This window comes from Gossypium raimondii, chromosome 8 (genome assembly GCF_025698545.1).
Source record: "Gossypium raimondii isolate GPD5lz chromosome 8, ASM2569854v1, whole genome shotgun sequence".
In the NCBI taxonomy this organism is placed as follows: Eukaryota; Viridiplantae; Streptophyta; class Magnoliopsida; order Malvales; family Malvaceae; genus Gossypium; species Gossypium raimondii.
In genome coordinates this window covers 4752054-4762180 of record NC_068572.1, presented here as the reverse complement: position 1 = coordinate 4762180, position 10127 = coordinate 4752054, and the positions used below count along the sequence as shown (strand labels likewise).

At 31.2% G+C, this 10127-nt stretch overlaps 2 protein-coding genes across 2 annotated transcripts; both read left to right on the top strand.

Moving 5' to 3' along the window:
* The first annotated feature begins 1278 nt into the window (after positions 1-1278).
* LOC105790437 (60S ribosomal protein L18-2) lies at positions 1279-3491 on the top strand. The gene is made up of 5 exons (XM_012618030.2): positions 1279-1411; positions 1500-1589; positions 1690-1818; positions 1898-2080; positions 3067-3491. Exons 1-5 carry the CDS (start codon positions 1409-1411, stop codon positions 3223-3225), a joined length of 564 nt encoding a protein of 187 aa, XP_012473484.1. The 5' UTR covers positions 1279-1408; the 3' UTR covers positions 3226-3491.
* A 985-nt stretch (positions 3492-4476) lies between these two features.
* LOC105790438 (putative invertase inhibitor) lies at positions 4477-5100 on the top strand. Its single transcript, XM_012618031.2, has one exon. The coding sequence runs from the start codon at positions 4477-4479 to the stop codon at positions 5026-5028; it is 552 nt and encodes a 183-aa protein (XP_012473485.1). The 3' UTR covers positions 5029-5100.
* Positions 5101-10127: the final 5027 nt, after the last annotated feature.

The following is a 10127-nucleotide window of genomic DNA, read 5'->3' as shown; positions in this document are numbered from 1 at the left end:
GGTTTCGTGACAAGTCCGGCATCAAATAACCTCCAATCATCTCAAGGATGTATGCATGAGCATATCGTATTCTTTCTACTTCATTCGAATCATTCTTCAGCTCCGGGAATGTGTCTCGTAACCAGCCCATCTCCATCCGACCTCCATAAATATTATTGAGAATTACACTCAAAAGATCGTAGCATATGGCTCCCCAATCAGCAGATTGAACGGGCCCTGTGAGTGCGGACCCATCCACCGACAATCTTAATTATAATTGCACGTCCTCCAAAGTGATAGTACACTCTCTGCATGGAAGATGAAATGTGTGCGTCTCGGGTCTCTACCTCTCTATTAACGCGCTGATAAGTTTTGGATCCAACCTGCACCCTCGACTTATAATGCCCACGTGCCAAAACCTGCTTCTCTCAAGTAATTTTCTATCAACGGTGATGGAGGACCAGACATATTACGAATATAACATTGTAACACCCAATCTCCAGACTGTTATAAAAAATTATAAAATACAAATTAATTAAAATTACATAAATGAAAAAATATTAAATAATATTCAAAAATTAAAATTAACCCTTACCATTTTCATTTATTCGATAGAGATATGTTTATGATCAAGACGAATTAATTCCCTAGCCATTGCTAACACGATCAAATATTTTTGAAATTGTAAAAAAAATACTAATTTAGAAAAAAATAAAAGGAAAAAATTAATTAAGGAGAGCTTTGAGAAATTTAAGGAGAAATTTGAGAGCTTTGAAAAATCTAGGGAGAAAATTGAGAGTTTTTTGCCAAAATTTGAAGAAATATTGTGTGAAATAATAGGAGGGGGTTTTTATACTTCTTTTTTTTTTATCGTTAGATCCCCCAATAGTCAAAAAATAAAATAGCTGTTGGAGTAAAAAACATGGAGCAAAACACGCCTCTGGGGGAGCGATTTTGCCACGTCAACAAAGTGCGTCCACGTCAGCGCGTTTTGTGCTGACATGGCAAAATCGCTCCCCTAGGGGCACGTTTTGCTGAAATTTCACCTTAAAATGCTCCTACGTGGACGCGTTTTACCAAAATCGGCCCTTTCCAATAAATAATGCAAAAATTAGCCCATTTCCGTAAATATACTTGGAAACGGGCCTTTATAGGTAAATTAATCATATTTGGACTTGCAAGCAATTGAATCCTTAGAGGCAATTTTTCCACGCGGGCCGGACCCTTCAATGGAGTATAATCAGATATAGCGGATCATCAGATCTAACGGCCCAAAAATATAGGCTGCATTGAAATCAATGGACTTCAGCTTTGAACGGAATTTCACCATTTTACCTAACAAAACCCTACCTTTCTCCCCCTTAAGGCCATTTGTTCTTTCAGCAGCGCCGCCCACCCCCTTCCCCCGAAGCAGCAGTGATCACCGGCAATGGTATCTCCAGCTTCTCCAAATCCCTAACATCAATTAATCTCTTTTCTGTCTCTTTAAGCTTTCAACAAAATTTTCGTTGCAATTTCAGGGTATCGATTTGGTCGCCGGCGGCAAGAGCAAGAAGACAAAGCGAACTGCTCCGAAGTCTGATGATATCTACCTCAAGCTCCTCGTCAAGGTTCCCGCGCTTTCTCCAGTCGTTTCATCTTATTTTCTTCTGTTTAACGGAGAAATTTTTTGATTTTCTTTTCGAACGTATGTGTTGGATCTACGGCCAGCTTTACAGGTTTCTAGTAAGGAGGACTGGGAGCAAATTCAATGCCGTGATTTTGAAGCGGCTTTTCATGAGCAAAGTCAACAAACCGCCATTGTCTCTCTCGAGATTGATTCAATACATGAAGGGCAAGGTAATTTTCTCTTTTAAAAATATGATTGTTTATTTTCATATGACGAGAGATTGATGTTGTTATTGGTTTGATCAATCAGGAGGATAAGATTGCTGTGGTAGTTGGGACCGTCACCGATGACATTCGAGTGTATGAAGTTCCGGCACTGAAGGTTACTGCATTAAGGTTCACTGAGACGGCGAGGGCAAGGATCGAGAAGGCCGGTGGGGAATGTTTAACGTTTGACCAACTTGCTCTTCGAGCACCTCTTGGGCAGAACACGGTATATGCTTCATCTTCCAAATCTTCTTTTTTTTTACTTCAGTTAGCTTCCACCATTGTTGTTTGGATAGGAATGTTTTGGCTTGTGTTTTTTGCTAGCTTTTGGCGGGTAATAGATATGATAAAACCTGCTAGTTTGATCTGTATGAAGTTCCAATGTTCTAACGACTTAGAACCCAAAAATGTTTCGAGATTTGGCATCCTAGTTCGAGAGAGAAGATAAACATTTTAAAGCTCTTCATGCAGCTATATGATTATATCAATTCATGTTCTAGTTTAAGGGTAGCAGAATCATTAGTTTGAGCATACCTGTTGCCAGTATTGTGTGTCCGTATCCGTGCTTATTGAGCTTTAATCAAAATTCTTGAGCTGATAAGCATTTCCTACTGCAACTGTTATTTGTTTCTTTCATTTGTCATTTATTGTGATCTCCGTATAGATATATGTATTAACTCATTTTTGATAATTTAGTTGTAAAGGCAGTCCTTTTGCTTTTACACTGTTTATAAATTGTTTCGTGTACGTGTTATCCTTATTATGTGTCTGTGTTCATGCTTCCTATGTTGGGCTCAACTTAAATCGTTTTCTTTTACTCATGATTTTTTGAATGTTCGACTTTATAATTAACCGTAATGATTAGAAGGTTTGAAAAACATTTTCAGAAGCTCCCTTATGAAATGTTTGGATTTTTAAAGATTACCCCTGTTTCTCTTTTTCTTGGCAACCTAATACTATGCTGCTCTGGCATTTCATTTTCTTGAAGCATTTATGTTTGATACATTTTCAGACACGGGTAGGGAGGTACAATCCTTCAAATACATGGAAAAATGTAGAAAAAAGTTAAGCATGTATAGGATATAACACTCGAGTCTGAGTACCCTAGCTCTAATTAGGGGGTTTACGAAAAGGAAATGCATTTGCTAACTTATCAATATTGTGGAATGATAAAAATGGACTGAGATTCTAAGGTTGAAATATACCATGCAGGTTCTCCTCCGAGGTCCAAAGAATGCTCGTGAAGCTGTGAAGCACTTCGGACCAGCTCCTGGTGTGCCACACAGCCACACCAAGCCCTACGTGCGGTCAAATGGAAGGAAATTCGAGAGAGCTAGAGGAAGAAGGAACAGCAAAGGCTTCAGGGTTTGAGTTCACCACTATCAACCTATCATCACCAAAATGGGTATTTTCCCTTTTTTTTTTTAGTGTGATTGAACATGTTTTTCTTTTTTGGATATCCATCCATTGTTTCCATTTTCAGAATTAAATATGAGAGATTATGTTGCCCCGTGTTAGGGTCAGCTAATATAATGGTAACTTTACTTGGAATCTTAGATGTTTTGCAAGTATTTTGCAGATTGTTTTCATCTGGGTATAATCAATTTGATCTCAAGCAAGTTGATTTATTGAGCAAATCGATTTTTGCTAACTTGCGGATTTAGTTTTTTTCTTCTTTTTCAATTTGATATTTTTAGTCTTTATGCTTGTCGTGTTTTAAAATTACAATCATTACTTAAACGGTAATTGTCAAATCTATTAACTAAAATGATGTTACATTTTCATGATTATCATGCGGAAATAGCAATCTAACATAATATTAAACATCTGATAATAATATGTTTTTTAGTGTGATTAAATATATCAATAATACAACCGCAAATAAAATAAATATTACAAAAATCCATTAAGATAAATTCTGATTTAAAAATAATAATAAAAAGTGCTTTTTTGCAAGTTGTGCAATAATATATTTAATTAATGAATTTTATGTAGTTGATATTATTAAAAGGGACAAAATTTGAAATAGACCGTAATATAAATATAAATGGCATTAAAAATAAATAAATAGATTTTAATAATAAAAGGGATCAAAATACTTTTAACACCTTGACGAGTCTCTAGGCCTTGTATTTGGGATGGTAGCTGGATTTGGGGTATGCAATTTTTGTAAAAATAAAATTTTTAAAAATAATAATTAAAATATTCAAAATCAAAGATTATATAAATTCGAATTATTTAAATCTACAATATACAAATAAGATATATTCAAATTTGTACTATTCATTAGGATCCGATAAATCAGAATACAATAAATTTAGGGGTCAAACCCTTCAACAACGGATCCAATTCATAATGATCGAGTGGCTACGCGTATGTCTTTGAATCTTACCGTCAAAACATTGTTTCTTGAATTTGTTTTATTACCATATCATTTTTAGATATCATTGAAGCTTCGTGCACTTAAAGTAGTGACTTCGAATTGTTGTTTAAAAGAAAAAAATCACACTATTATTATTTTTTTCATTATTTAAAAACACAACGAACTCAAATTTTACAAAATTCCGAATAAAAAAACCCGAGAAGGAAAAAGAGGGCAAAAACTATAAGGAGACAACAACAATGAGGCTTGTCATAAATAATGTTGTATTGTTTGTAGGTATTTTCTGTCTTTACCTCTCCTTTTCACCGCCGATAAATGCTGCCGATGGGAACAACCCGTTAGTTGCGCAGGCTTGCGAGAAGGTGAAGGCGAAAGATCTTTGCATCTCGAGCCTCATGGCAGAACATGCCAGCAAAAGTGCTGACTTAGCCATGCTTGCCTTGATATCGATCAAGGTGGCGTCGAATAATGGCACGAACACATCTTTCTACATCAAGAAGACACTCGACACAAAGAAACTGGAGCCGGCAGTGGAGCAGAACTTCCAGGATTGCGAAGATAATTACATATCGGCGACACAGCAGCTCGATGGCGCGGTATCATCACTGGTGTCGAAGAACTACAAGGATACAAAAATGTTTTTGGAATCGGCCATTGATGACGCGATCACTTGCGACAACGGGTTGAGGAAAATGCCAGGGAATCAATTGGAGTTGCCTCATAGAAATATCATGTTTCGACAACTATGTATCAATGCGTTAGACCTCGTTCTATTTTTGACCACTTCTTAAATGTATATCAATCTAGCTACTTAAATGCAATACTTGTATGAACCGATTAAATTAAAATTTAAGGTGATATCTATTCCGTCAAAATAAGATTTCATTTATGAATCTATTCAGCATCTTCGGAAATTTTCCTTTTATGTTTAATATATTTCTTTTACTGAATTCAACAAAAGTTTGAGGCGAAGTTACTCATCAAAGTTTAAAGGCTCACTCGATATTTGAGAGGGTTTAAACAAAAATATTAAGTCCAAAAATTAAGTTTATAAAAAAATTAAGCTTGCCTAAAATATAAGTCTGGCTTAGGCTCAGGTTCAAAATTTTAAGGTTCAAGTCTGACTCGGCTCATTTTCTAAGTTTCAAATATATTATATTATGTTATTTTTAAATATTATATAATTTATAACACGTAAAAATTAAATAGAAAGTAATATATAATAGTTAATTTTAACATTAAAAATGTTTATTTGCCTATATATAATATTTTAATAAATGTCTTTCAAAAGAAATTAAGAAATAAAATTATATAAATGATAAAATATTGGATTAAATATAAATATAATTTTTCTTTAGAAAATTTTAAAATTAATATGAATGGGCCTAAAATGAATTTGATTAAAATATTTATAAATATAGACGAACTTAAGAAAAATTTTAGATTTATATTTTATATGAGTTAAACTTGAATGAATATAAAAATTTAATATCATACTTAAACTAGACTTGATTCAACCATCTAACATCGCCCAAATTCAAATTTATTTTAAACTCACAACAATATTATCCCTTTTTTAACTCGATAAATAAAACATTTTTCATCTGTTATTTACCATGGGAAAAAAATAATTCGCCGACATCAAAGAAAAAATTTAACATAAATTAATTTAATTGGTTTGTATTATGAAATAAATAACAAAGAGAACAAAGTACAAAACAACAACTCCGAATTTTATTGATTAATAGGAATATTTGTAATGCTTTTAAAGTCTATATTTATAGATATAAAAGTATAAATGAAATAAAAATAAACTTTTATTGAATATTAGAGTCCTAAAGTACATCAAACTTATCTTTATCTTAATGAGGATTTACTTATTAACAAAATATTCATAACATTCTCCATTGGATGTTTAGTAGATAATGTACTTCGTTAAAACCTTATTAAGATAAAAACCCTGCGGGGAAAAAAATGCTAGTGAAGGAAAAAGAGTACACATATCTATAATATGTATAACATGTTGCCTCATTAAAAACCTTAGTAGAAAAATCTAGTGGGACAAAACTTTCGTTAAGGGAAAAAGAGTAAAACATGTAATTACTCCCTCTCATGACAACATCACGTAATATCGCGTATTCTACGTATTCAATCTTGAATACTAGCTCTTTAAATGATCACTTGAATGAATTTGCTAAACGTTTATATCTTCATTCTTTTGAAAGTCACGAGTGAGGAAGATTTTTTTGGAGAAATATATTTTGATTTCTTCAGAAGTTTCAACAATAATCATAACATATTTTTATCATAATCCTTTTATAAAAGTACATATAAGTATTTTGGATCATATAATCTTCCTTCAACTACTATTCAAGAAGTCAAATTTACTACATATGTTCAAATTATTTCAATTCATATAAATGTTTACGCAAACATATTGGACAATTTTTCAAGATTTTTATCTGCTTCTAGTATTCTAAATCCTTCAAGGATTTTAATATAAATTTCCACTATATAATGATTCATATAAAAGTCTATAACAACAAACATTAGATGCATGCCAAATTTTCATTAACCGCCAAACTAATAAGATATCTAAATGTCATTTCATCCACTACAAAAGAATATTATATCTTTTCATAATCAATACTAGGATTAGTGAAAAACTTTATTTTTCTTATCATGTTTTCGTAAAACTACACATTTGTACCCTCACTAACTTTATACATTTAGATGTTTGGACGACTAGTTCAAAAACTTCCCAAATTTAATTCTACTTTCATTGTGTCTTTTCATTTTGTCTAATCTATTCCATGTTTATATTTCTCAACAAATTTATTCAATATCCTCATTTTTTCCCATTATTATCTGTAGCACCCTACACCTGAATTGATCGTTGGGTCCAAGATATGAGATGTCACATTCATTGCTGAAGCAACTACAATTTTCATTTCAATATTCAAAAGACAAATCATGCAAACGTTTAAGTTCTAAAACTTCTATTAACATTAATTATTCATATTCGGGTTATAAGTAGGCTTACTAAAGCTTTTATGAAACTTCAGTAACAAATGAGGAACTAATATGTAAAAAAAACCAATATAGAGGTATTGTTGCGACATTGAGAGCAGTACTTTTTGACGCGACTTCAATAGGGTTGAGTTGTGGCCATGAAGATAGTAACTTGATATCGCGATTTCGACAGGGGAATGTTGCGACATTGATGGCAAAGGGTTTAGTGTCACAACTTTAGCAAGGGAATATTGCGACTTTGATGACATGGACATGATGTCACGACATCATTCTCAACATTTCGAACACCTAATAATGCAAGATCCCGAGCACATACTTATTCATTATAGATTCAAGCATCACAACTATTTACTTAGCATGCAAGCAACCTTCTAATTTCAATTCATAGCATCACATAACTTGGATAAGCAAACAGATCATTATACCATCAAATTAATACACCTACTTACGATCAACGTATATGGTCATATTTAAGTATAACATTTCCAACCATAAGTACCAAAATGACAACTTGAACCTAAGGACCAACTTTAATATTAGTTACATGCCACTTGCTATTAATATAACAAAATTGTACAAACTTGTTGAGTTGAAAGTAGAGTCTAGATGCTACTAATCACTTTGAGACTTTGAGGTCTACGATACTTGCACATAGAAATAAACAAAATCGTATGTTGAGCAATAAGGCTCAGTGGTCCTAACATGATTTAAAGCATTAATCACATACAAGCAAAAATACCAAGTACATATATATGAAATCCAAATACTAATTATATCACAAATTCATTTATTGTCTCATAAACTAAACATCATAGTTCAAACTATTTAACATATCATATTCAACATTCAATCTTTACTATCATATCTCGAATGTAACACTCCTCACTTGGTCTGATCGCCGGACTCAAGCTATGGAATGTTACTACAATTATCGGAAAAAACCACATACAATTCATAGCAATTAATTCATTCCATTATTGATTCATGACATAATTCAATGGATATTATGTAATACAATCAAAATCGGGACTCAATCGAGCTTACAAAAGCTCTTAAGTTGTCCTGAGCCTGAAGAATGATCAAACTGCAAACTTTTCAAAGTATGAGCATAGGTATCAATACCCAGACTAGGTATCGATACTGTTTTTAGCTTCGATGTTCATAAAGTCAATTCAAAATCATAAGACATTGATACTTGGATCAATGTATCGATACATTACCCTAGTATCAATACCAAATTGTAGGGGTGAACAATAATACAAATACAAAATTAAAAAAAAAAGAAAGATATATTTTAACTTAAATATTTAAATTTGATACATTGCAAAGATTGTGATAAAAAAGTCATCGATTATGAATTTTAATTGAATATTTCAATAAATTATGGACGAACCACGTTTTAATTCAACAAAGTACAGTATTGTAATTTGCATTATCCACATGGCCTTCACTTTTTGACCCTCGTAATTTCATAATTGACCCTGCTCTATCTAAAGTCAACTATACATAAAATCTATAATTAAATTGTACTTTTTAAAAAAATCTAATTCAATTAAGATGGTAAATTTATAGTTTAACCCTTCTAAAATTGTAAATTTAAGTTCATACAATGATAAATTTAGATTTTGACAATTCAATTTTGATTCATAATTTTTTTTGGTTTCTCTCATGATCGACACTTATCTCAAATTCGATCATTGGATATATTCAATTATGTATGTATATTTTAAAATATGGGTGATTATTTGATAATTATACTTAAAATATTATTAAAAAAAGTTTTGTTATATAAAATTGGCTTAATTGCAAAATTAACCTCAAACTATAGCGATTGTTTCATTTTGCCTCCAATTGTGGAGCCATTGCAGCTTGCATGGAAACTTGTAATTCAAATTGTCCATCTCGAATTAATGTTTAATAACAATTTTATTTAAATTGAATTATGAAATTGATAAATATTAATATGTAAATAATTTTTTTATTTTTTATAATAAATACTGATTTGAAATTTTTTTTGGATTGGATCAAAGAAGGATGCCAATAAACAAATTGAAAATCTTGGGAGAAGATCTTATTTATAGAAAAGTCTAGATAATACATTTTCTTTTCCTAAAATTATAATTAAAAATAAAACATGTAATCATTTTAAATTTGAATTATAAAATAAATAAATACAATATCAAAGTATATCGTAGTTGCATTACGACTTTTAGATATTATTCATTTTATATAGATTTAATAATTTATATATTCATATTGTTTTTACATGAATTTACGTGTTATAATATCATATTCGTATTATTTTTTATGTCATGTAACATTTTATATAATATTTTTCGTATTATTTTCGTACCATATAATAAATTAATAAAAATGTTGTTTTGTGAGGTCTGCAATTATGTCATCAAATATTAGTGTAAACAAAAGGAAAATAGTGCAAAGAAGGGCATTAACGTCAATTCCAATGTATGGAAACGTGTTTTTACGATGAAGCTGTCCGATTGAGTAAAATTCCACTCACCTAACAACATACTGTGGAAAAGAAGGAAAAAAAAAAACCACAATTAATAAAAATTAGATTATAATAGACTCAAGATGAAAATAAATAATTAATAAATTTGTAAGAAATATTAAATATATTTTTAGTTAAAATGATAAAATTGAGAAAGTAAAGTTAATATTATTTTGGCTTTGAATTTTATTTTATTTATGTATCTCTTAAATTTTGTATATAAAAAAAAAAACATAATATCAAATGTTGGGTGCAATTAGACCTGTCCATGGGTCAGGCCATCCGACTTGACTCGAAGGTCCGTTCGAAAAGTAGGAGGGCTTCTGTAAAAATATAAGTTCGAAA

Bases quoted from the DNA above. Each gene is read 5' to 3' on its own strand.
- LOC105790438 (XM_012618031.2), top strand. From the start codon at position 4,477: ATGAGGCTTGTCATAAATAATGTTGTATTGTTTGTAGGTATTTTCTGT.
- LOC105790437 (XM_012618030.2), top strand. The intron at 1,590-1,689 runs GTTCCCGCGCTT...ATCTACGGCCAG, and splicing joins ACCTCAAGCTCCTCGTCAAG to CTTTACAGGTTTCTAGTAAG. The intron at 1,819-1,897 runs GTAATTTTCTCT...TTGATCAATCAG, and splicing joins TTCAATACATGAAGGGCAAG to GAGGATAAGATTGCTGTGGT.